Consider the following 27,786-nt stretch of genomic DNA (forward strand, 5'->3'; position numbering starts at 1 on the left):
ACACAAAAGCCAACTTTGCTATCGACGTATGATCAAATGCTTGCAATCTCTGCCATAAATATACACATTATTGGAGCTGGTAGGCAATCTCATGTTGGTGGATGAAAAAGAATATGGACCAAACATCTGTTCAAACATAGTAAATATGCAACATATTTTGGAAAATCTCTGAAGGAATGGTGGGGCTATATGGACTCTTGATCTCTCTCTCGATTCTCACTAGAGCTTGCTTTTATCAGCAACAGAACACTTACAACCACTGGTACACAAATCATTAGCAGGGCTTCAGTAAGGTTTGGTCTTGTAATTTCTGGGAAAAGAACGCTGCCATACTTTATTAAAATAGCACCACCAACAGAACCAGTCAGCAATTTCCACAAGTATCCCAAATCCTCCTACACCATAAAAAAGCCAGCGACAAAAACAAAATCAATGATGGTCCAACAAAGTGCACCTGAAGGATTTATTAGGAAATACCAACTAAAAACTGTTTCTGTAAATGGAACCATGAAGATAACTGAAATGTAAAGCCTAGTCACCAATAACACTTGTTTTTTATTTCTCATGTTTGCAAGAAATTATGTAACTCTTTATAGGCATTTCATTGTGGAACTCCAAATATAGGCAATTTGAACTTCTCATAAAAATATAGTTTGATATTCAAGTATTTGGTGCAGAATTATTTTCTCCAAAATTCTAGTTTTTTCTCTGTTTTCAAAAATTCTTTTTTTTCGCTTCTAAAATTTGATAAGCCTTCCCAGATATTTCCCCACAAGCAATTAGACTATGATGCCAAGTTAAATGTAGAGTGAGCAATTTAAAGGTTACAACTGAGGAATCTAACTAGACTGTTCCTTTGTAAGAGAATCGATTTCCTAGTAAAGACTCAGATTTGAAACAAAATTTAGCAACTAAAAGAACACCAGCAGAAAACCGCTTGCTTCTTCAAACTGTTTACCATGTTTGTAATGTGCAGGTAGAACAGTGGAATGTTTTCAGAAAAGACGGTTTTCCACGAACATAGGAATCCTTGACAGCCCACGCAATATATAAAACAAGCACACCTACTAATAACTTGTCACAATTCAAACTCCTGAACTACAAAAACCAAGAAGTTGAAGCAGTATAGAAGCACATTGTCCTTAGGAGTGGGAAAAAATTCCAGTAGTTAAGACAGGTGTAAGATCAATGATACACTCGTTCTGGAATGATAAGCAGAGGACTGAAGCTGTAGATCATAAGCTTGGTTTGAGGGATGAAGTCATTCAGATGACTGCTAAGGGTAACTCAAACAAGGCCGTTAATGGTGGCATTTTGACTACTTCCTGATAATATTCTGTTGCCGTCCATGCAGTTTCAGACCATTTATTGTTCTTTTATTATGCACACACAAATTGACCACTTTGTTGGGATGGTTGTACAGCACATTCCTATATTGCAGATTATTCTCAAAATAAGGTGTATACAATAAAAAGTTTAACAAATCCACTGTATGCTCACTGACAGTTCTGTATGATGGCACTTACCTCATGCATAACACCACTGACTCCTATCCTGCCAAGGTTATTTTAAAGTAGTTAATTTCTTGCTTCTCACAGTTAGAGCTTGCACACATGCAACTATGCAATACCTACTGACATCTTGTGATATTCAATTCTCCTTATAGCTCCTGAAACATTATAAGAACCTTCAGATATTGTTTTTTAAGGCTCACCAATGGTACACCAGACCAGGAAGAAACACAATAAGTGTTGTGGTAAGTTGTTTTTTTTGACAGTCATGCTGGCGGATAATCCCTGTGGGATTCAACCCAGGACCCCCTTGGTAATGATAGTACGACCTAATCATCCAGCTATCTCATTCTAGTCTTGATATCTAGGTTAAGATATTGTCCCTCTAGTCTATGTATCTCTCAAGTTTCTTTCTTCCAAAAAAAAAAACCTCACAAGCTATGTCACACAGATACTCTGTAACGTTTCCCCTCGTATACTAGTCATATTGAAAACTTCACAAAAATGGCCGCATCCCCGTATCCACAGCCGTATCCATGTGACATAGCTCTCAAGTTTCAACTCTCAAATCAAATGCTCAAGCTTGCAACGTTTCACCAAATCATTATCATCTCTTCCTTTCTTTTCTTGGCAAGACTATTACCAAAATATTGGTTCTTTTATCCAATTGTTCTTTTGATATTAATCCAGCCCACGTCTTCTTCATTAAAGACAATAAGCTCTTATTAAACTTATTCATTTAATATGTCAAAGTTTCCCAAGCTAATGGGATCAGGATGTTCTTTGTTCCTGGTAAATTGCCTTTATAGTTGCAAAAAAAACCAGCACACTTAATATGATTTATTTTCAGTATCTTATTCTCAGAATCATAATCATACTTAAAACAAAAAATTCTATAGCATTTCTAGTAGTAAATGATAGCAAATAAACACAAGATCATTGATTCATTTATGTTCTAAACAATTTATTTTCCTTGTATTGATTTGGTTGAACATAAATCTAATTTTGTTCATATTCACTTGCACTACAAGTTTGACTCAAGATGCAAACAACAAAGTTTTTCAAGTTTGAGGCATCATTGCCAAGCCTACTCTACTGTAAATCTACATGAAAACAATAAAAAATATTAAATAGTTCAACAGTATAGATTAAACTTGAAAAAAACAAACAAACTGTAATGAAACAAGGATGAATACTGTTAAAGATAAGTCGACCACTTTAAAGCAAAGTTTATTTAGTCTTAATGTTGCTTTTGGTATTTTATACAAAATAAGGGACTCTAATGTAATTTTGTTATCTTGGCTAATCTCTATTTAAACTTAAGGAGATTAGACCTAATGAATTTTTTAACGAGTTCTTTCTTTTCTCTTTCTCGTTTCTGTGCATCCTCTGAGCCTCAACATCTACATGGTATCAGAGCCATCGATCTAGGGAGGGTGATCTCAAGTTCTGCGTCAAAGTTCGAGTGAAGGGTTTTAGTTCACGTGAAAAGATCAAGAAAAAGGTGTGTCGTTCTTTTCCTTTCTCGAGTGGTACAGATCTGAGATCTGACAAAAGTCATGACTCAGATCTGTAATCAGATCTAAAGAGTTGCGAGTGTTATGGGTCTCTGTCGACCAAACTGAATGGATACAAGTATGGGTTCTATGCCGAAGCCGTAAAGGGGTGACAGTAAATTTTTTTTGGTATCATGGAGTTTCTGAAGACCGTAGGCTTTGGGTATTTCAAATCTAATCAAAAATCTGAATGTAGTGGGGATTAAATATGTTTTTTCAGTCGTGGACATGTATATTTTGGTTGGGTTCGTTCAAAACTGGTTGTTGTGAAGAATATTCACATTAAATAGTCGTGAAGCTGAACCTTTTTCAGAGATCTGATCACATATCTGAGTGTGGTGAAGATTTAAAATTTCTGTCATCTGCGTACTTCTGGTACTGCATATTAAATTGTCGTGGTTTTTTTTTTGGATCTTTTTTATAGATCTGACACATCTGAGTGTGATGAAGACTAGATATCCTGTTCAGTCGTGGAACCACATACTTTTATTTTTCGTTCACTCATAAATGGTTGTTGTGAAGAACATGTTATCTTCAATTTTTTTTAATTGTCTGGTTGGTTCAGATCTGATTGCAGATCTATTGTCGTGGTGAAAACTTATTATAGTAGTGGATTTGCACAGTGTGGGAGTTTATTGCAGCAGCACTATTAGTGGTGACTACTAAGGAAGTGATATTCAGTATGGGTGACGTCTCGAAATCTGATTTCAAGAATGAGGCTATTGGGGAATATAAAGCCTTTGCAAATCCTTTCTCCTATGGTTCTTCTGTGAAATTAAATGAAACTAATTATGCACGGTGGTCTAGAACTTTTATGATGTCAGTGTCTGAACATCGTAGAAAACATATACTGCTAGAATCATAACCTGATGATAAAACAGGAAAATATAATACTTGGGACGAAGATAATGACATTGTTATGTCATGGATCATGAATAGCATTGAATCTCATGTTGCAGATGGCTTAATTTATTACAATACAGCTAAACAGATGTGGGACACTCTTCGAGATACGTACTCTCAAGAGACCAATGTGAGTCGTATTCTACAATTTGAACAGGAAATATATAATTTACAGCAAGGTGATCAATCGTTGGCCCAGTACTATGCCTCTGTTAAGGCAGACTTTGAAAGACTTAATGCTCACAGGCCTCTGTGTTGCTAAAAACAGAAGGATCATCAAGAACAAACTATGGTTGCTCGGTTCCTCACAGGTCTATCATCAGAGTTCTCAGTTGCAAAAGTTCAAATGTTAACCGGATCAGATGTTCCTACTCTCGCTGATGCATACAATCGATTGAGTAGACTTGCCATCTCTCTTCTACAATCTCAACCTGCATCTCAGTCATCTGCTTTAGTTGTACCATCTAGTTATGGACGAGGAAACACTATGCATGTTAGAGGCAGAGGTCGTGGAAGAGGTATGGGAGGTAGAGGCAAACTCCAATGTACCTATTGTGGAAAATCATGACATTTAGAAGATCGCTGTTGGGATAAACATGGACGACCAGGTTTTTCTTCATTGAAGCCAAATGTTCCAAAAGCTAATGTTACAAAACTAGAGGTGGAGTATGAAACCAATTCTCCTAGTGAATCTATCACTCTTAGCCGTGCATAATATGAGGAGTTGGTTTCTCATCGTCCTTCAGGTTCTTCTTCTCTTGTTGCTAGTGTGGCCTTCTCTACTGGAGACCATCTTTCTCCCCATGATAGTAAGTGGATTATTGACTCTGGTGCATCTAGAAATCTATGTGGAAACTCTAAAAAAAATTCAGATCTAAAAACTATTACTGCACATCGGGGAGTCTCATTAGCTGATGGGAGTGTAAGAATAGCCCAGAATTGATGAACAAGAAGCTGCAAAGGAGAAAGTGAATGGGCTGCAACTAATCACGTTTTTCCATTATGGAAAAATCGTGACCTCTTCAATACTTATAATGTAAAGCATAATACATGACCTAATACATGGCTATATGACACAAATAGCCCTAATAAGTTACAGCATTTACAAGTTTGTCTAATATCAATTAGACATATTACATAAGGGGAGTTTGGATCCGGGTCCGGATCCAAACCTTAAGTACAAACACAAGTATACCCAGTCTAATAGCCTCCCTCAAGTTGTGCATGATTTTGAATCATGGACAACTTGCCTTTTAGAAACCAAAACCGGCACTTTGTGAGTCCTTTGGTGAACAAATCGGCCACTTGGTCTTCTGTTCTAATATAATGAGGCTCCATCTCTTTCTCCTCAATCTTCTGTCTGATAAAATGTTGATCAATCTCAATGTGCTTGGTCTTGCTGTGATGAATAGGATTAAGAGATATTTGAATAGCACTTTGATTGTCACACAAAAGAAAGCAACCAGCAATCGGCTCCTTTAACTCTATTAACAAATGTCTAGTCCATGTCACTTCTGCCGTAGCAGCAACCATCGCTCTATATTCTGCTTCCGTGCTAGATCTAGCCACGGCCTTCTGTTTTCTGCTACTCCAAGAAACAAGATTGACACCAATGAAAACACAATACCCTGAAACTGACTTTCGATCATCAGGATCCCCGGCCCAGTCTGCATCTGAATAAGCAATGATGTCATGAGCAGTATTCATGGATCTGCTTTTGGTGTACAAGAGTCCATCTCCAACAGTACTCTTCAAGTACCTCAGTATCCTTTTTACTGCATCCATATGTCCCGTCCTTGGCTCATGCATGAATTGGGAAACTTGATTGACTGAATATGTAATATCGGGTCTGGTAAAGGTAAGATATTGAAGCATTCCCACTAGACTCCGATATTTGGTGGGATCATGATACAAGTCTCCGTCTTGCACACTTAGTTTCCGATTAAGCGCACTAGGAGTAGCAAGAGGCTTGCAATCTTGCATTCCACCCTTTTCTAGCAGATCTAGGGTGTATTTATGTTGGGTCAAAGTAAGTTTATTTCCTTGATTATCCACCTCTACTCCAAGAAAGTATCGAAGGTTTCCAAGGTCCTTCATTTTGAACCTTTGACTCAGGAGATCTTTAGTTTCTTTAAGAATAGCCCAGAATTGATGAACAAGAAGTTGCAAAGGAGAAGGTGAATGGGCTGCAACTAATCACGTTTTTCCATTATGGAAAAATCGTGACCTCTTCAATACTTATAATGTAAAGCATAATACATGACCTAATACATGGCTATATGACACAAATAGCCCTAATAAGTTACAGCATTTACAAGTTTGTCTAATATCAATTAGAAATATTACATAAGGGGAGTTTGGATCCGGGTCCGGATCCAAACCTTAAGTACAAACACAAGTATACCCAGTCTAATAGGGAGTTCCTCCCCGGTTATTGGTCAAGGAAATGTTTCTATATCCTCTTCCTTGCAGTTGAAAAATGTCCTTCATGCTCTTTCATTTCCTCAAAGTTTATTATCAGTGAGTTGCCTTACAAAAGAGCTAAATTGTAGAGTGATATTTGATCCTTTGTGCTGTCATTTTCAGGATTTACTGACGGGGAAGAAGATTGGTGGAGGCTATAAAGAAAATGGAGTCTACTATCTACATCATCCTGTGGGAAACATTTATGTTGCAGTCGATTCTTCCTCGAGTCCTGTTTAGTGGCATCGTCGTCTCGGACATCCTTCATTGTCGAAGCTTCGTCGTGTCATTCCTCAAATTCCATCTACTACATCATTCCAGTGTGAAGCATGTCAGTTGGGCAAGCATCATCGAAGTTCGTTTCCTTCTAGTCAGAGTCAGTCCAGTCATAAGGTTTTTGAACTTCTTCATGCGGATGTATGGGGTCACAGTAAAATTCCTACCAGGACCCAATGTCGTTATTACCTTGTTATTATTGATGATTTTTCTAAGTTGTCTTGGGTGTTCTTAATAAAAGAAAGATCTGAAGTTCCTAGTATCCTCAAATCATTAGTTATTGAAATAAAAACTCAGTTTGAATCTATTGTCAAGATTATTCGCACTGATAATGCTCTTGAATTTAAAACCAAAGCTCTATTGCAATTTTATCAAGACCATGGCATTCAACCCCAAACCTCTTGTGCCTATACTTCCCAACAAAATGGGGTGGCTGAGAGAAAACATAGGCACCTCCTTGATGTAGCCCGCACCCTTATGATCCAATCCAATGTTCCTGCTTCATATTGGGGGTGATGTGGTTATCACAGCTTGTTATTTGATCAACCGCATGCCTTCTTCATCCGTAGAAGACCAAATTCCTTTGCAAATCTTGTGTCCTAATGAATCTCTCTTCTCTCTTTCGCCCAAGGTATTTGGGTGCGTTTGTTTTGTGCACAGACTCGGACCTGACCGTGATAAATTAGCCACTCAAGCCACTAAGTATATGTTTATAGGCTATCCAAAGAATCAAAAAGGGTATCGATGTTATGATCTGATTTCCCGTCGAGAGTATGTCAGTGCGGATGTATCTTTCTTGGAGTCTATTCTATATTATTCCAGTACTGGTGCTCAGTTGCAAACCAATCAAGATGACTCATTTCCTCTTCTTGTTCCTCCTTTTCCTTTGGAATCGGTGCCCCCATTACCGAATCCAACTCCACCTACCTCACGGTTTCACAATCCTCCATTGGTGTATGCGCGTAGACCTCCACCACCTCCAGATCCTCCATCCTCTTCTTCTCCTGAGGTACGTGTTCCTGATAGCAATGACATTCATGTTGATGATAACAGGCCAATAGCTCTACGAAAGGGGACACGACAATGTACCTTATATCCTATATCTCAGTTTGTGTCAGATGTTAGAATTGGTAATCAGATGAAAACATTTATCTCAGCCTTATCTGCATAAACTATTCCTCTGAATTATCAAACGACCATTCTCGATAGTCGGTGGAAGCAGGCTATGCAAGATGAAATGGACGCTTTACTATCTCAACAGACATGGGACCTTGTTGATCCCCCAGTGGATGTGGACATCGTTGGATGCAAATGGGTATATACCATTAAGTACAACTCAGATGGTTCAATTGAAAGATATAAGGCCAGGTTAGTAGCAAAAGGTTATACTCAGACATATGGTGTTGATTTCTTTGAGACATTTTCTCCTGTCGCGCGGATGGGCACCATCCGTCTTGTTCTCTCGGTAGTTGTTCACCATGGATAGAGTTTGTATCAACTAGATGTGAAAAATGCCTTCCTATATGGGGATCTATCTGAGACAGTATACATGCAACAACCTCCTGTGTTCGAGGTTGAGGGGGAGTGTCAGAAGGTGTGCAGATTAAGAAAGGCGATATATGGGCTGAAGCAAAGTCCTCGTGCATGGTTTCAAAAGTTGTTTGATGTGATGTCAAAGTTCGGTTTTGATAGGTCAGCGTCAGACCACTCACTATTTATTAAGAAAACTAACTCAGGCCTAGTCGTTATGGTGGTATATGTGGATGACATCATCCTTACAGAAGATAACATGAAATAGATTGCAACTACAAAGGCTCATCTTCAAAAACATTTTGTTACCAAAGACCTTGGTCCACTTAGATACTTTCTGGGCATAGAAGTGGTCAGGAGCAGTGAGGGAGTGGTTTTGTCTCAACGGAAGTATATGCTTGATCTATTAAAAGAGACAGGAATGTTGGGAGCTAAACCTGCAAATATTCCCATGGATCAAAAAGTTCATTTATTGGATAAGGGGTCTAAACCCGTCGATAGCAGGAAGTATCGCTCGTTGGTAGGAAAGTTATTGTATGTGACAGTTACTAGACCTGATATTGCTATGGCTGTAAGCAAGGTTAGCCAATTCATGGACAAACCGACAGAGATACACTGGAATGCTACAATGATGATACTCAGGTACTTAAAATCTTCTCCTGGAAAAGGGTTATTATTTAAGAAAGGGGGTACCCTGGAGGTAGTTGCTTACTCTGATGCTGATTATGTTGGGTCTGTAGAGGACAGAAAATCTACCACAGTATTCTGTGTATTTGTGGGACGTAACCTAATCTCTTGGAGAAGCAAGAAGCAAATCGTGGTTGCTAGATCGAGTGCTGAATCAGAATATAGGGTTATGGCCCAAACGGCAGCTGAATTAATGTGGGTTCGAACTGTATTGGCCGATCTTCAAGTAAAGGTTTCATCGCCTATGGTGATGATGTGTGATAACAAGGCAGCTACATATATAGCCAATAATCATGTATTTCATGAGAGGACAAAACATATTGAAGTTGATTGTCACTATATAAGAGATATGGTTCAAGCTGGACATATCTCCACCAAGCATGTGATATCTGAGGATCAAGTTGCAGATATTTTTACAAAGCCTCTTGCCAGGCTCAGTTTCTCAAAATGTTGTGGCAAGCTGAGTTTGATTGATATCTATGCTCCAGCTTGAGGGGGAGTGTTAAAGATAAGTCGACCACTTTAAAGCAAAGTTTATTTAGTCTTAATGTTGCTTTTGGTATTTTATACAAAATAAGGGACTCTAATGTAATTTTGTTATCTTGGCTAATCTCTATTTAAACTTAAGGAGATTAGACCTAATGAAATTTTTAACGAGTTCTTTCTTTTCTCTTTCTCGTTTTTGTGCATCCTCTGAGCCTTAACATCTACAAATACAATGATAAAGCCACTAAGGGCACACACGAATCAAAGAAATGTGCACAAGCACTAGTCCAGCAAGGGAAAGTACACAAGCCAATTAATGGCAAATACAAAAGTTCAAAAATACACACAATAGCCACTAATGGACAAGCACAAGAGAGCAAAACAATATAAAAAACAATGTTTTTATTCACCAAATATGCTTAAGAGAAGCATAGCATTAACAAGGGAGAGAATCCCTTTAAATAGAGCAAACAACCACCATATAGGGTTAGCCAACTAGCTGTGACTAGCCCAACAGCTAGTTGGGCTAGTCCCCAATGGCTAGAACATAAAAAAATAAAAAACATAAAAAAGACAAAAGAAAGTTTCCCTAATGGGCACTACTGATTACATATTAGTAAAAGACAAAAATGCCCCTAATGGGCATAAGCTATTACATTTACAAAACAACCAAATTATATACATATATATATTTATACATCTTAATACTCTTGGTATGATAACCAAAAGATTGCCAAGAAGAAAAATATAACGAGGTTAAGGTAAGGCCTTAGTAAAAAAATCTGTCAGCTGATATTTGAAAGTCACATAGGGCAACTCAATTGTTTCTCTCAAATATTCTTCTATGACATAGTAGCAGTCCATCTCTATATGCTTGGTTCGTTCGTGGAACGTGTGGTTGCTCGCAATGTAGATAACACTTTTGTTGTCGCAACACATATTTGAAAGACTAGAAATAACTCTCATATCTTTGAGAAGACACCTCAGCCAAATAATCTCCATAGTTGTTGTTATAGCATGATATTAAACTTTCGTTAATGATAAAGAGACTTTTTATTGCTTATTGCAAACAAACAAAATCCAGTAGTTGAGACTCTATCATTAGGATTTTCTCCTCAATTTGCATCAATATAAGCAATTAATTCTAAACAAGAAGAAGGGGATAAGAAAATCCCATTGGATATAGTATTTCTGATATATCTTACTATCATCAAAACGACACTCATATGCACAGTGGTTTGTGCATGTTGATTGACTTGTTCAATTAATAGTATGAGCAATGTCCGATCTCGTAATAGACAAGTAAGTCAGAGATTTGATCAGTTGCTAGTATGGTGTTGGATATTCAAGAAGGGTTCCATTTTTCAATCTTAGTTTCTGTAACGACCACACCTCATACCCCTTGAAAATGCAGATTTTTTTTTTAAACCAATGCGGAAGCCTTCCCAAAAACTCGGGGCCTTTACAGTTCCACTCCCAATTGGATAAAACAGCCAACCATAATAGAGCTTACAATTATCATCCATACCAAACCAAACATTTATTAAAATAATGAGTGATAAGTCTAGAGACAATTGCATAAATGAAATATTAAGAGTGCAATAATAACTAAATGAAACAAAAAGAAAATAAAAGTAGATTGAGCCACGTTGTCTATCTGTGATCTGTCTAGCAAGTGCGTGACACCCGTAACTTCTCCAGAAGCCAGTCGCTTCACTGATCACTTGCGGCTGCGAAAAACCATAGAAAAAGGGAGGGTGTCAGAAATCCGAAGAATTCTGTGTACGAATCCCTCTAATGAAATAAATGAGTATAAAGAACACATAAAATTTCATGCAATAATTCAGAAAAATGCATTATGACAATTACATAATTCAATTTAGCATTCATGCAACAGGGAGCATTTATTAAGTATGAAAGAACATTAATCGACAGCAGGAATCACAATTTAAGTAGGCAAAACATTTAACATACCTTAGAAATTAAACATTATGCATCCACCAACATGTAATAATTAAGAGAACAGGTAAAATACACATGATCTAATGCATAGCAGAAACATGCATGATTTATGTGCAATGCATGAACACTTTATTATATTTCCTTAAGGTTTTTCTTTCCATATGCATGTCCCTATTAATGCATACAGTTTAAGTTCCTCTTTTTAATTATTGTTGCCCGCGAATACACCAAACGGGTAAAATATCCGAGGTCAAGTTAGGTTCCCAGAGTAGCTTAACACACAATTTGTATTTCATTAATGGGTTCCAAACTTAGTTTTCGACCGAATCACCTTCGGAACATTAAACCTCCACGTCTAATATCGGGGACACTAGGGACACTCCACACCCACAAGTGTCACTTTCTTGGTATACCAAAACAGTAGTTGTGTCGAACACATCACCCTCAAGTAAAGTGGCAAACTCTCCCTAAACCCGTGGTCAGAAGAAAGAACCTCAATATCAGGTTTAGAGGTCAAAGTAAAGCACACAGAGTTTTTGTATCCTCGTGGTTCCCCAAAACCGAATCTCTAAGATTCTCATTCTTCCGATGAGAGATCCCAGAACGTATATTACACTATTCTTATTCATTATCTTTTTATTAAATGCCAATTATTAAGTTTTGCAATTCAACATGCAAAAGCAAGAGCAAAAGCTCGTATCTACCCCTGCGAGAACCATCATGGGACTCCCGCCTGTGGAAACATATAGAGCAGTGCAATCAAAATAAATATGATTTTTGCGATGCATTTAAAATACATAAAGGAAGAGCAAACCAAAGCTCGAGGCCCACCAGACCCATGATGATTCATTTCGAACATCGATGCTTCGTATGCAAAAATCATAACATGCAATTTATGCAATGATACCAACATGATTCCAAATACACATTCATTCATACCAATTTAACAATGTGCATGAGCTACCACAGTCATATGCATGTGTTCACCATCCATGTGAAATTGCTTTCATGAAATCACTTAACACACATGCATTCATTCATGATTCATAAGTACATGAGAACATTTACGCAAGATTGTACATAATAAACACACATCGATTTCATGTATGCACATGCACTTGAAACCAATCCATAAATGCCCGATAATTAAACATGTCCCATAAATGTAGGCATATGAAACTTTTTCATTCATAACATGTATTAACATCAACACACGTGAACATAACCCGGATCTAAAAATTGAATTTGAGGGTTGCACACATTCATATCATGTATGCACCTATACCAAAACAAACTTTGCAATAACATGTTAACAAACATGCATTCATATCCAATATGCTAAATTCAAACTAAAGCATAAGAAGAACTCCATGCATCAGATTAAGTCCACCATAATTAGCAAAAATTTCAGAAAATAATCACATGACTAGGCAAGCCTCCATTAAAGAAACATATAGTAAATATTTTCAGGATTATGCGTACATGTAGTTACAAATTAAGGGCTCAAATATGCAGGTTTAAACATATGTTCATCTTCACATATGACTGTCAACCAATCAACCTATATGTGCATGTTCAAAAATCTAACGTGAACCTTAAACCTATTTGTACATACCTATTCAACAATGCCTATTCATCCAATGTTTTCAATAAGCATGCCATTACATATATGTTTTCTGAAAAATATATGCATATAACATTATTTCCACGCCTATATGCATGCATATACACAGCCCATATCAAAATCCACCATTGGGAATCGATACTTCATGAAAAGAGGTAAAAATACGCAAAAAATCAGCCATGGAGGACGAACCATGGATCATCCTCCATGCGTTCAAAGGAAAACATGCACATACATGTTTTTCTCATAGATTTCATCCAAGATATTACATGAAATCGAACCGGCATTTGATTTCTCACTTATTTTCAAAAGAGGAGACCCGTACCTTTGATGAAAATCGAAAAATAGAGAAGGATGATGGTGGAGCAAGGGCTGTTGGAGAACGAGCGGGACCTGTCGTGCAGTCTCACTACCCATGAAATTAAGATAGCCCTCGCCTCCTAATGCCATTGTTATGAAATGAATCATCTTGTGAGGTGAAATCCCACGATCAAAAATAAGAGAGACACACCCTAAGCAAGACATTCCAGTATACATTTCCTCGTCCATTAGTAGAAACGCAAGTGTCTTATCACCAACAATTGTCTGGTCATGACTCTCAGCATATGAAACACATGCCTCAGTGTATCTCCTGTTTGTCAGGCACAAGACAATCTCCTTCATAGACCGTAGTTCATCCCTTTTGTTCTTTAGAGAATCAATCCACTTGTCAAGGATTGCCATGGTCAACCGATAATCAAAACCAATTCCACCTTCAGAAATAGCTCGACCCAGTGTGGGCATACCAGAGACATCCTCAGCAATCAAAATGGCATCAGGATGGAGATTATGGATAAGAGAATTGGCTAGCATAAGATATACAATGACATCCACATCAGTAGCGTCACTGAAATATTCATTATAGTTTCCTGAAAATACCATGTTAACGCCATGATGATGATACAACATGGACGTAACCCCATCAAAACGGAACCCATCAAATTGAAACTCCTCAAGCCACCATCTCAAGTTAGAAAGAGACTTCCCAGATTGCATAGTTAAATAAACAACAGTCCCACAGCTTATGATAACCTCTTTCACCAGTATGAAAGTAGGATTCTTGTGCTCTCTGGCCCACATCATAACCATTAAGGCCATCTGTCACATTTGTACTTGCATAATTGTGAACAATATTCATCAATACTTGCAAAGAAGTTTGTAACATGATACCCAAAAGATGCATAATATGAATGTTCCATGACGGCCATCAACTGGACAACATTGTAGTTATTTGACTTAATACGCGGCAGAACATTGTCCGCAAACTCTCTGTATGAGCTGATGTGTGGGTCTGAGCTACTCATTCCTACATGGGCTTCATATATGTGTGGTGCCAAAGGCTTTGCTGGTCGAGCATGTTTGAACTGATACCTCTCCGAAGGGGGTGGATCCCAATATACTCCAATCATATGCAGCTGCAAATCTCGTGGGATCAACTGTTGCATATTTTATCCAGGCTGGGATTCGATCACAACATGATTCATTGGCACACTTAAAACGGAACTTCACTTTTGAATTATGAGGAATTGTTGGATTGCCATCTGAGTTTGGTATTTTGATAGTCCAAACACCAAATTTGTTTCTTTCCATTTGGTGGTGTGACCCATTCCAGCCATTGAAGTCTCCAATGAGTTGCACTTCCCTTTTTCAGGCGAGAGGGAGGTTGCTGTTGCGAGAGGCGAGTCCGCTGGCTTCGGTTGCACCGATGCCGAGCAAGGGTTCGAGAGGAAGAGCGAGAAGGAGAGGGAGGCAGCGTTGTCGTCGACCATGTCATACATAGAGAGAGAGAGAGATGATGCAGCGCCGGCTCAGTCGCACGCAGGGAGGGCAGAGCCGAGAGAGGAGAGAAGGAGGAGGCACGACGATGTGAGGGAGAGAGAGCGAGAGTGGAGAGACTGCGAAGAGGGACGAGGGCGAGCGATAGAGGGTTAGGGTTTTTCTGAGAACCCTAACCTGCGCCCTCTCTTAAAAAGAGATCGGGGGCGATTCGGGAAACCCCAAAGGGGTTTCATTTTCCTCGCAGAGGGGGAAAGGGAGAGCAGCACGGGGGAGGAAGAGGGTTTTAAAAGACCCTCGCCCCCTACGTATAACGTTATAACCCTAATGGGTTAACGGGTCTGGGTCTGGATCCAACCCAGGTCCATTTTTTTAAAAAATTTCGTGGGTTTTACAGTTTCGCATTGACAACATCTAGTGTATCTACTTTCTTGTCATCTGAAATCTCTGATATGGCAATAATATCTACAGCCAACTTCATTTGAGATAAAATATATCCTTTGGGAGAGTAAGTCACTTCTATACCTAAAAAATATCTTGAAAAACCAATATCAGGCATGTCAAAATATTTTTTAAGAATTATTTTAATTTCATCAACATCTTTTTGTTACTTGTAATAATCATATTGTCCACGTGCAATAAAAGAATAACAATGTCATAACATGTATCGTTGACAAAAAAAGCAATGTCAATATAACAAGATCTGTAACTCAAATTTAATATAACTCTGTTGAATCTATCATACCAAACTTTAAGAATTTGTTTAAGCCCATACAAAGCTTTTCTCAAATGAAGAACTTTTCTTATCTCAATCTCAAGACCGGGATTGATTCAGGTCACCATTTAATAATGCATTCTTAACATCTAGTTAGTAGATAGGCCACTTCCTAATGGATGCTAAGGTGATAAGAGTCCTTACACTCGACATACGAACTACGGGTGCAAAGGTTTTCACATAATCAATTTCATACTCTTGAAAGTAACATTTGGACACTAGCCTAGCATTATATCCTTCAAAAGATCTATCCCCCTTTTAACCTTATAAACCTACCTACATCCTATAGTCTTTTTTTCTACAGGTAAAGATTGAATTTCTCAAGTTTTCACTTTTTCTAGGGCTCCCAACTCTAGGTTGATGGCATCTACCCATTGGGGAATAACTTTGGCCTCATTGTAGGTTGAGACTTGAGGGTTCATGAAAGAAGTAAATCAACATAAGGCAAACTCTATTCCTTGGTGAAAAAGACTTATAGGACACACTTATCGAGAGAACTAGAGGTTCGATTGGATTTTCTAACACTAGGTTCAACAAATGATTGATTTTATGAATACCTATCAAGTGCATATAGAGGACTCTCAACAGTTCTTCTAGAATAAGTTTGAATATCATGATTCGGCACATCACCATTTAAAGTCACTAGAATCATCAATATGCATAATTCCATCATGCTCGTTTTATAATTCATCATTAGATTTATCTTTCTTTGGTAACAAATCAAATAAGAGTACTCAGAGTCATCCTTAGGCTTGTCCATATTAAAACCATTTTTTTCAAAGAAATTTACATTTCTTGAAATATACATATATATCATTTTTTGTTTTTCTCATAACCAAGGAATACACATTTGATGGCTTTAGGAGAGAGTTTATGCTTTTTTTCAACAAGTACAAATTACATCTAAAAACTCTTAATCTACTTAAATTGGGAGTGTTTTGGTAGAGTTATTGGAGAGATATTTTGCAAAGAGGATGAAAACATTTGGTTTATAAGGTACACCGCAATTAGCGTACCTTCCGCCCAAAAAAAATTTAGAACATTATTTAAGTAAGCAAAGTTTTCTTTCGGCCAAACCATTTTGTTGTGAAGTGCTTGAACAAGATCTTTGATGTGAAATGCCATTTTCTTTCAAATAATTTTTAAAGTCATTGGATAAATACTCTCCTCCTGAGCCAGATCGAAAAGTGGCAATATTGGTTTAAAATTGATTTTTCACAAACTTATGAAATTTTTTAAAACATGAAAATTTTTCAAATGCCTAAGGAAATAAATCCAAGTATATCTAGTATAATTATCAATAAACACAACATAATAAGAAAGTCCCCATTTTGATATGACGGTAGTTGATCCCCATACATCAGAATGCACAAGTTTGAAAGGCTTTTGGGAGATAAAGGTTATCAAACCAAACGGAATGGATTTCATTTTTGCAAGAATAAAACCATTACATACAAATTCTTTTTCAATACAAGAATCTTTTAAAAAAGGAAAAAGAGGCAATTTAAATACATATGGATGACCCAATCTTTTATGTCGTAAATCAATAGTTTTTTCCTTAACAAAATTACAAAATGATTGTTTGGGAAGAAAATCCATGTAGTAGAGATCTTCCCTTGGCCTTCCCCAATCAGCTTCCTTGACTGACGATCTTGCACCCAATACTTTTTAGATGAGAAGGAGACCTCGTACCCACAATCCAAATTTGATATACAGAAAATAAGTTTAAATTAAGTTTGAGAACAACTCTAACTTTAGGAACTTGAAAATTTTTTGAAATATTTTTGAAAATTTCAATGCTTTTGATTTACAAATTAGTTCTATCGACAGGAGAAATGCAAGAATTATAAAAAGGTTTAGTATATTCGGATAGAAGGGATTCAAAGGGTGTCATGTGAAATGAGGCACCAGAATCAAGTATCCAAGAAAACATACCGGGAAGAGAAGACGTGGACACGGCGGCTCCAAAAGTATGAGTTGAGGATGACTTAAGGAATTGTTGAAGTGCCTCTGTTAATTGATTGATGGTATCCTTAAGATCTCCTTTCTTGTTTGCCTCATCACACTTTTTGGTGATTTTTTAACAGTCACCACCTTCTTTTTTAGTTTGGGACTGTCACACGAACTCTTCTAACAGGGCACCGCACCCGCATCGCACCCGCACCTGTGCGACACTTGGACACAACTTCCTTTGTGTTAGGTGAAGTCAACCACACTGAGGTCCATTTCTATCCAAAAGTAGATTCAATTAACCCTAACCAAGTCCATTTTTATCTATATTATATATATAAATACATAAATGCACACAAATACACGTAGTGTTAACTTAAAACTGTTAAAAATTTATATATATATATATATATATATATATATCCTCCCTGCACCCAAGTTTTTTTAAAGTGCCGCATCACCTCATCTGCACCCGCATCCGCACCCACACCTATGTGACATAGGTTTGGGACATTCCGGTTTGATATGTCCTAACTCATTACAAAAATGACATCACTCTTCTCCTTCCACCAATGTTGTTTCTTCCAAAGTGAGGAGGTTTATATGTTTTGATTTTGTCGTCGGGTCTTGATATGGCAAAAACTTCCTCACCTCCTTTGGACATGCAAGTCGGGTTTCCGCTTGGTATACTTCACCAAGTGACTCATTAATAGAGGTAGCAATGATCCTATGCAATATTGAGGACCTAATTTGCTTAAATTTGGGTCTTAACCCAAAGAGGAACGTGACAAGTTGTTTCTTCTCTAATTGTTTTTGCCTTATTTTGATGTCCGGACCTTCCCATTTGGGGTTCAAGCAAGGCCAACTCATCCCATAGAGGAGAGAGAGAGTCATATAATAGTCTCTAACACTTTTATCTCTTTGTTTTGTGGTTCAGATCTTTCTTAAAGAAAATATTGTCATGCTAGGTCTCTTTGCACAAACATATTTTTGAGAAATTCAATCTTGGTTCCTAAATAGCATGGAACTAAAGATAGCAGCCAACAACATTATGAAGCTCAAAAAGGCTTGTGATGTTTAATCTTGGAGAAAAAATTGTCATGCTAGGTCGCTTTGCACAAACATATTTTTGAGAAAGATCCAAGCATCAAAAGCCTTTTTGAACTTCACAATATTGGCGGGTATCTTTAGTTCCATGCTATTTATGAACCAAGATAGAATTTGAGCATTCTCGGCTTTCCAATCATCCACCATGATGTGATATTCTTTAAGAGTCTTCTCTCTTTCCTCATCATCAAGAGCTATAATTTGATATCCATATTTCTTTGTGAGTATAAGTTGTGGCTGATAAGTAGTGACACTCACATACCCCCAAAGTTTCTTGCCCTTGAGATGGTTTTTCATAGCGGCGACCCATATAAGATAATTTGAATCATTAGTTTGAAGGTGATCACCGTCGTGGATTCCTTTTCGGTCATCTTTGGAGGATAAGACTAATTCTTGAAGAGGTTCCCTTCTTTACCGCAACCACGATCTTTAGAGAAACACCACATGATCCCAAGAGCCTATGGCGTTGATACCATGTAATTGTAATGAAAAGAGGCGGAAGCACCAATAGGGCAAAAGTCACTCTTTAAGAGTGACTACAATAGCCAAGAACACAAACACCAAATGTGCACACACAAAAACTCAAAAATATAGAAAATGACTTAAAGTCATAAGTTGGATTTATTGAAGAAAGGAAGAGAAGGGTGTAAAAACCCATACCATTACAAGGGGGAACCTCCTCTTTATATAGAGGAGGAGAGCACTTTAGAAGGACCATAAAGGGGGATCCCTTCTAGTCGTTGGGAGCCCCAACGGTCATAAATATGACTGTTGGGGCCCCAACGACTAGATGGGTGGGGCCCCTTTATGGTTCCAAAAAGCAAAAACAGAAAATAAAAAAGGAAAAAGAAAAAAGGGGAAAAAGAAAGAAAAGTAAAAAACAAAAAACTACATATGGAATTACCAAAACACCCCTATCGGGTTTTTGGTTTATACAAAACAGGAAAAAGCTATAATTATGTATATATACATATATATGTAGATATACTTATATATATATATATATATACTAATGTATATATATAATTATATGTATATATATATTTATATATACATAATTTAACATGCCCCCTCAAACTTTACGGGGAAAAGACCGAAAGTTTGCCAAGAAGAAACAAGAATCGTGGAGTTGGGAGTGCCTTGGTGAAGAAGTTAGCTAGTTGATACTCTGAAGTGACATATGGCAATGTGATGGTCCCTTTGAGATATTCGTCTCGAACATAATGGCAATCCATTTCGATATGCTTGGTCCGCTCATGAAAGGTGTGATTGCTGGCAATGTATATCGCACTCTTGTTATCACAACAGAGCTTGGTGGGAGTGGAAATGGGAACGCCCATGTCACCAAGAAGACTTCTGAGCCACACAATCTCCATAGTTGTCATCGCCATAGCCCGATATTCAGCTTCAGTAGATGATAAGGAGACCTTCTGCTGCTTCTTGCATCTCCACGAGATGAGAGATTCACCTAAAAAAATGCAAAGACCCGTAATTGAGATCCGATCATTGGGATTTCCTCCCCAGTCAGCATCAGTAAAAATAGTCAATTCAAGAGATGAGGAAGAGGATAAGAAGAGTCCCTTGGAGATGGTATTTTTGATATATCGCACAATTCTCATTACGGCCGCCATATGAACCGTAGTAGGAGCGTGCTGAAATTGGCTCGCTGCATGAACCGCATGAGCTATGTCTGGACGTGTGATGGATAGATAGGTGAGGGATCCAATTAATTGACGATAGGGGGTTGGATCTTAAAGAAGAACACCATCTTCAAGTCTTAGTTTCGCATTGATAACTTTAGGAGTCTCCACTTTCTTTTCATCAGATATTCCTGATTTGGTACAGATTTCTGCAACTAACTTCATTTGAGATAAGATGTACCAACGCGCTGAATAAGCCACTTCAATTCCTAAAAAATATCTCAAATAACCAAGGTCAGACATATCAAAAGTATCTTTTAATATAGACTTAACATCATTTACTCCCTTTTTGTCATTCACAGTGATGATCATATGATCAACATACAGCAGAAGCATAATAATGGAGTCACCTGTCCTTTTGACAAAAAAAGCAGTGTCAGTATAACAAGAAGAAAAACCTAAATTGATTAATACATTACTAAACCTGTCATACCAAGCTTTAGGAGCTTGCTTAAGTCCATATAAAGCCTTTTTTAATTTTAAAACTTTTCCATTTAAATTCATACCTGGAGGTGGTTCCATATAAACTTCTTCATTTAAATTACCATTCAAGAAGGCATTTTTAACATCAAGTTGAAAGATTGGCCATTTTTTAACAGAAGCTATAGCAATAAGGGCTCGAACACTAGTCATTCGAGCAACTGGGGCAAAAGTTTCATCATAGTCTACCCCATACTCTTGGGCATAACCTTTGGCTACCAACCTAGCCTTATATCTTTCTAATGAACCATCACTCTTAGTTTTTACTTTAAACACCCATCTATATCCAATGGGTTTCTTGCCATTGGGAGGATCAATGATTTCCCAAGTTTGCGCCTTTTTAAGGGCATTAAGTTCAAGCTCCATAGCTTCATTCCAATGAGCATATTGTTTAGCATCATTGTAATGAGATGGTTCATGAAAGGAGTGAAGAGCAAGAAGACATGCTCGATAATTAGGGGAAAAAGAGTCATAAGAAACAAATCTATTTGGAATCTTAGGAATGTGATTTGATCTTCTTTGAGAGGTTTCTTCTATCGACTCACTTTGAGAAAATCTTTCAAGGGCACAAGGAGGATTTCTTTCATTCCTTCTAGACTAGACTTGTATTTGTCTTGAAGCATTTTCTTCTAAGTTTTGATCATTATTTGGATGTTCAACAAGATCTTCATTAAGAGGTTCATTAAGATCAATATGATCATCTATGATGTTTTCTTGAGGTAACAAGTCAAATAAAAAGGAATAGTCAATATTTTCATTTGGTTGATGCGAAAAACCATTTTCTTCTTCGAGGAATGTGACATCTTTTGAGATATAAAGTTTATTCTTAATTATGTCAAAACATCGATATCCTTTTTGTTTTTCGCCATATCCCAAAAAAAATACATTCAATAGCCCTAGGAGAGAGTTTATCATTTTTGCGAGTTAAAACAAAGCATTTACATCCAAAAATTCTTAATATTTTATAATCGAGAGACATATTGTAAAGTTTTTCAAATGGAGAAAGATTTTTCAAAGAGGATGAAGGGATTCTATTGATGAGATATGTTGAAGTTAGAACCGCTTCGGCCCAAAAGGATTTTGGGATATTTTTTGAAATCAATAATGTTCTTGTAGTTTCTATTATGTGCCTATGCTTTCTTTCCGCAAGACCATTTTGTTGTGGAGTGTTGGGACAAGAACGTTGATGACAAATTCCATTTTCTTTTAAGTAATTTTGAAAATCATTAGACATATATTCACCTCCCGAATCGGACCTAAGAATAGATAGATTTCCCAAAAATTGATTTTTAACCATTGCATGAAATTCTTTAAAGAAAGAGAAGACTTCAGATTTGTGACTTAGGAAGTATATCCACGTAAATCTAGTGAAGTCATCAATAAAGACCACATAATACGAAAAACCTCCTTTAGATAAAATTGGGGAAGGTCCCCACACATCGGAATGAACAAGTTCAAATGGCCGAGTGGTAAAATAACTTCTTTGAGGAAGCTGAGTAGCTTTAGATTTCCCAAAAATGCAATCTTTACAAGTCATGTGATTGTCTTTACAAGTATTGTTCAAAAAAGGGAAGAGAGACATTTTTACAAAATTTGGATGACCAAGTCTCTCATGCCAAATTTCAATACTTTTGTCTTTAACAAGATTGCAAGATGACTTAGATGGAAGCGTCAAAAAGTCCATAAAATAGAGATCACCCCTTCTATGGCCTTGCCCAATCAGCTTCCCTGACTGGAGATCTTGCACGATGCAATCTTTAGGTGAGAAAGAGACTTGGCATCCATGGTCGGTGATTTGGGAAACAGAAAATAGATTTAAATTAATTTTTGGAACAACTCTTACTTTAGGAACAAAAAAATTTTGAGAATTTTTGAAGTCAAGTGTTCCAATACTTTCAATTTTTAATGACGTTCCATCGGCCGTTGAAACATAGGAGGACATGGGTTCGGAAAAAATATTTGAAAGGGAGTTTTTATGAGATGTCATATGAAAAGAAGCACCAGAGTCTAGTATCCACATACCTGGAGGTGATGAAGAGTAGGCGATGGCGGCTCCGGATGTTGAAGGAGAAGACTTGAGAAGGTGTTGGAGAACTTCGGAGATATGATTAAGAGTTTCTTTGATATCTCCTTCTTTGGTACTTTCTTCCTTCTTTGGAGAATTTTCTCCAACCGCGGCAACCTTTCCTTTAAGCTTTGGACAAACCGGTCTAATGTGCCCGGTTCATTACAATAGTGGCATATGATTCCCTTTCTAGGCCCATTGATATTTTTGTTAAAGTGGGGAGGTCTATATGCTTTAACATTTGATCCGGGCCTATTAACGGCCAAAACCTCATCATTCCTAATACTCAAGCCAAGTCGAGTTTCTTCTTGACATACCTCGGCAAGGGCATCTTCAATAGGTAGGGCTTTGCTTCTATGGAGAAGAGATGCCCTCACTTGTTCAAATTCCGGGCGAAGTCCATGAAGGAATTGAAAAAAGTGCTCCTTTTCAATTTGTTCCCTTCTTAGTTCAATATCTTGTGGAGCAACCCATTTGGGCTCAAGAAGGGCAAGCTCATCCCAAAGAGGGGTTAGAGAGCTAAAATAGTCCCGGACACTCATATCCATTTGTTTCGTGGAATGAATTTTTTCTTGACAAAAGAATTGCCGAGCAAGATCCTTTTGGGTATACATACCCTTAAGGAAAAACCAAGCCTCATTGGCCCTTCTAAACTTGGCAATATTAGCATAATTTTTAAGATCTACATTATTCATAAACCATGCCAAAATTTTGGCATGGTTACTTTCCCAATCCTCGATTTTGGATTGATGTTCATTAATGGCTTTGATGCGCTCATCGGCATCTAAAGCCTTTTCAACTTCATTTTCAATTTTGGTAAGAACAAGAGAGGGTTCGGGAGTAGTTCCCATAACAAAACCCCAAAGTTTCTTACCTCTTAGATGATTTTCCATAGCGGAGGCTCACATGAGATAGTTGGACCCATTTAGCTTGAAAGAGAGCTCCACTTTAGAGTCACGTTCCATCGGCACCAAATATACTTCCTTTCTTCAAAACTTTGAGAGGCACGCTTTCCAAGATGACAAAAGAAAAGCCCAATCACCAACCGAGCTCTGATACCATGTAATGAAAAGAGGCGGAAGCACCAATAGAGCAAAAATCACTCTTTAAGAGTGACTACAAGAGCCAAGAACACAAACACCAAATGTGCACACACAAAAACTCAAAAATATAGAAAATGACTTAAAGTCATAAGTTGGATTTATTGAAGAAAGGAAGAGAAGGGTGTAAAAACCCATACCATTACAAGGGGGAACCTCCTCTTTATATAGAGGAGGAGAGCACTTTAGAAGGACCATAAAGGGGGCTCCCTTCTAGTCGTTGGGAGCCCCAACGGTCATAAATATGACTGTTGGGGCCCCAACGACTAGATGGGTGGGGCCCCTTTATGGTTCCAAAAAGCAAAAACAGAAAATAAAAAAGGAAAAAGAAAAAAGGGGAAAAAAGAATGAAAAGTAAAAAACAAAAAAGTACATATGGAATTACCAAAACACCCCTATCGGGTTTTTGGTTTATACAAAACAGGAAAAAGCTATAATTATGTATATATACATATATATGTAGATATACTTATATATATATATATACTAATGTATATATATATAAGTATATGTATATATATTTATATATACATAATTTAACAGTAATGAAACAAGGATGAATACAATGATAAGGCCACTAAGGGCACACAAGAATAAAAAAAATGTGCACAAGAACTAGTCCAGCAAGGGACAATACACAAGCCAATTAATGGTAAATACAAAAGTTCAAAAATACACACAATAGCCACTAATGGGCAAGCACAAGAGAGCACAATAATATAAAAAATAATGTTTTTATTCACCAAACATGCTTAAGAGAAGCATAACATTAACAAGGGAGAGAATTCCTTAAAATAGAGCAAACAACCACCATAGAGGTCTAGCCAACTAGCCGTTGGACTAGCCCAACAGCTAGTGGCACTAGTCCCCAACAGCTAGAAAACCTAATACATGTTAGTAAAAGACAAAAATATCCCTACATATTACATTTACAAAACAGTCAAATTATATATATATACACATATATGTATATGTATATACGTATGCATGTACATACGTATATACCTATACATCTTAACACAAACATAATATAAACATGTTATCTATTCAAAATTTATAAAGACAAATGCTAATAAATAGTGATCTTGTTAAGTTACCTAGATGTACGACAATCTGATTTCTTACTGCAGCCTATCTTCCCATATCTTAAAGAGCATTGTCATATATATCTCCATCTTTCTCCGGGCATCAACTTATATCCCATAGGTATACATCAATCCCTTGATGCTGACAAGTAATCCTCTATTTGTCTCTCTATCAAACTTGAATTTTAGAGCATATCCCAAAGAAAAAATAAGCTAATAAGTAGCAACAAAAACAGGTTTGATGAAGTTGCTCAGTCCACCTCCTGTTTATGAATTATGACATTCTATATAGGCTGATATCATTTCATAATGTCTCTAGTGGTTTTCTTGCTTTATACATTTCATCGTAAAGATGTCTCCTTGTTAGTTTTTTTATTGCTTACACCATCTTAATCACGTTATCAAAAGGCACAATTGCCTTTTGTCTTTATAATTTTGTGCATGGTTCTTAAAAACTACTCTTGAAAAAAAATCAAAAAATATATTTTGCTACTTTTTCATGCATAGGGTGATATAATTCACTTCTTTGATGAAAACATTTGCCTAAGAGCAGTTCTATTTCCCATTAAGCTTCGCATTGACAAATACTTAGTGGTAAATCTTGTGACTGCAGAACAAAACCAACTCCGCCCCTTGCACTTGCTTTCCTATCAAGTTAATCCCCATGCATGATACCACACTCAACTATTTTTTCCGTCAATTTATCCAATCTTTTCAAGTATAAGTTCATGGGTCCAAAACAAAGTCTCATATCTACCTATAATTTGTATCTCTACTACTCTGTAGTTTCCTGCATTATTAATAACAAATTCGACCAAAATTGAAGGTCCAAGTTCTGAACAATGTTGTCAAAAACTTTACATAGAAACTTCAAACATCAGCCTAAAAAGACTCCAAACATCAGAAGTGACAAAACCATTGTGAGTTTGTTGATATTATATGAACCACGCTGCTGCAACTTTTAACCTGCACATGAAATCAAGCATATTAATTATTCAACTTCCTCTTTGGAATTCTGAAAGAAGCTACTCGTTCATTGAGGCATGTTGAACTCAATTGAGTACAGGTTTATATTTTGTTAGGACCAAGCATGAAAATGTAACTCCATGTGAAGTTTTGGCACAAACTGCTGAAGAAGACAACCGGTGAACTCACGTTGATAACCAAGCAGTTGACAGCACAACGAACAAAATATCAGCTCGCAAATGTTTGACACGTTACATAGTGCTTAACTATTCTAGACATTGACCCTTTAGATTTTATACAGCCAAAAGACATATTCATTCAGCACATGAAATGAGAAGACAAGGATTAGATCCAGAAATGGGTTAGGAGAGAGGGGCATAAATTCCTTCAAGTTGCCCGATGCATCGATTTCCTTTTGTAAACGATGAGCCAGGTGCTCTGGCATTTATCAGGAAAATCTACTGTCATACTTCAGAAATATTCTGCCTATAGTTTCATTGCCAAAAAACCTCCAAATTGTCCCATACACTAAATTCATTTGTGTAAATGATGCGCTATAGGTTCTTTGACCTTTATCAGGAAAATCTATTGTCATACTTCAGAAATATTGGCTACGGTTTCACCACCCAAAAACCTTTCCACAGCATTTCAAATCAGATGGAGTGAAATCGCCTCATCCGTACATTGTTACATAACCTTTCTAGATGGTTCTGACTGTCTTTAACGAACTACCATTTAGGGCTTTCTCAGAAAAGAAAAAAGAAACAAAAGCTGTGAAACAAGAGGTGCTCTATGCTAGACGAGCAGCTTGGCCCCTATATCAACCAAAGGAGTCAGGGTAGAACAACATAAGGGGTCAAAGCAACTTTCACCAACAGTTGTTGAGGAATGAAGTTCCAAAAAGACTCGGTGCATGCTTCAATTTTTTTTGGACAGACGCAAACCCATATGTAATGCAAAGTGTAAAGCATCGTATATTATATCAATACACCATACTTGTGACAACCTGTGCACTTTTGCAAATGACACTAAAGGAATAGAACATTAGTATCCGATAATATGTTGTCATATATAACATGAAACTATTTTATTCTGTAGGCACCTCTACAATATATATTCATCAAAGATGGGCAATGCTTGTTATGACTCGTACAAACAAAATATGAAAGGTAGAAGGTCACGAAGCTATGCTATTCGATAAAAAGAAGACACGTTCAGAAGAAAACGAATATGCGAATTGCTTAAAAGCAGAGATCCACTATAAACAATCTGTTGAGGATATATCCGGAAGAAACTAAGATGGGTATTGCTTGTTAAGATTCATATCAACAGAAAATGAATAATTAGAGGCTCACTGGAGAAGAGAATGCAGCTAATTTCTTGTTCTCTTCTTCTTCTTCCATGGGTTGGAGGGCCGAGCGAGCCCTGAAGAGTCTAATAGACCTTGCTTCCCTTGTGATACAGACGCGGTTGAGAGAGCTCTCGGCGAATCCAGAGATGGGTGACGACCAATTTGCTGAGTTCTTGGCAGGAAAAGACGCAACCCCATTGACAAGGCCCAGAGTGGAGCAGGGAAGCACAAGGGACGCCATGCCTAACTTCCCCCCTTCTTGTGCCTCACCGCCTGCACTTTGTCTCCACTATCTTGGAGCGAAAGAGAGTCTGTTGACCCGACCCGGATTATGGAGCCTTTCGGATTCGCTCCTGGACTAGATCAGCTGAGATTACACCTCTCAATTTTAGGG

General features: G+C 37.4%; 1 protein-coding gene and 1 pseudogene across 1 annotated transcript; both read right to left on the bottom strand.

The window, feature by feature from the left end:
- Nucleotides 1-27,694, bottom strand: LOC149835311 (homoserine O-acetyltransferase). The gene is made up of 2 exons (XM_090010496.1): nt 27,397-27,694; nt 1-395 (listed from the first exon to the last, which is right to left on the bottom strand). Exons 1-2 carry the CDS (start codon nt 27,631-27,633, stop codon nt 186-188), a joined length of 447 nt encoding a protein of 148 aa, XP_089866622.1. The 5' UTR covers nt 27,634-27,694; the 3' UTR covers nt 1-185.
- On the bottom strand, nt 7,646-15,294 carry LOC149835312 (1,4-alpha-glucan-branching enzyme-like; annotated as a pseudogene).
- Nucleotides 27,695-27,786: the final 92 nt, after the last annotated feature.

This window comes from Nuphar pumila, chromosome 6, assembly GCF_984573655.1.
Source record: "Nuphar pumila chromosome 6, dmNupPumi1.hap1.1, whole genome shotgun sequence".
Classification (NCBI taxonomy): Eukaryota; Viridiplantae; Streptophyta; class Magnoliopsida; order Nymphaeales; family Nymphaeaceae; genus Nuphar; species Nuphar pumila.

Coding starts and splice junctions, on each gene's coding strand:
- LOC149835311 (XM_090010496.1), bottom strand. CDS start 27,633: ATGGCGTCCCTTGTGCTTCCCTGCTCCACTCTGGGCCTTGTCAATGGG. Junction 396..27,396: donor TAGCTGCATTCTCTTCTCCA/GTGAGCCTCTAA, acceptor TTTATGGTGTAG/GAGGATTTGGGATACTTGTG.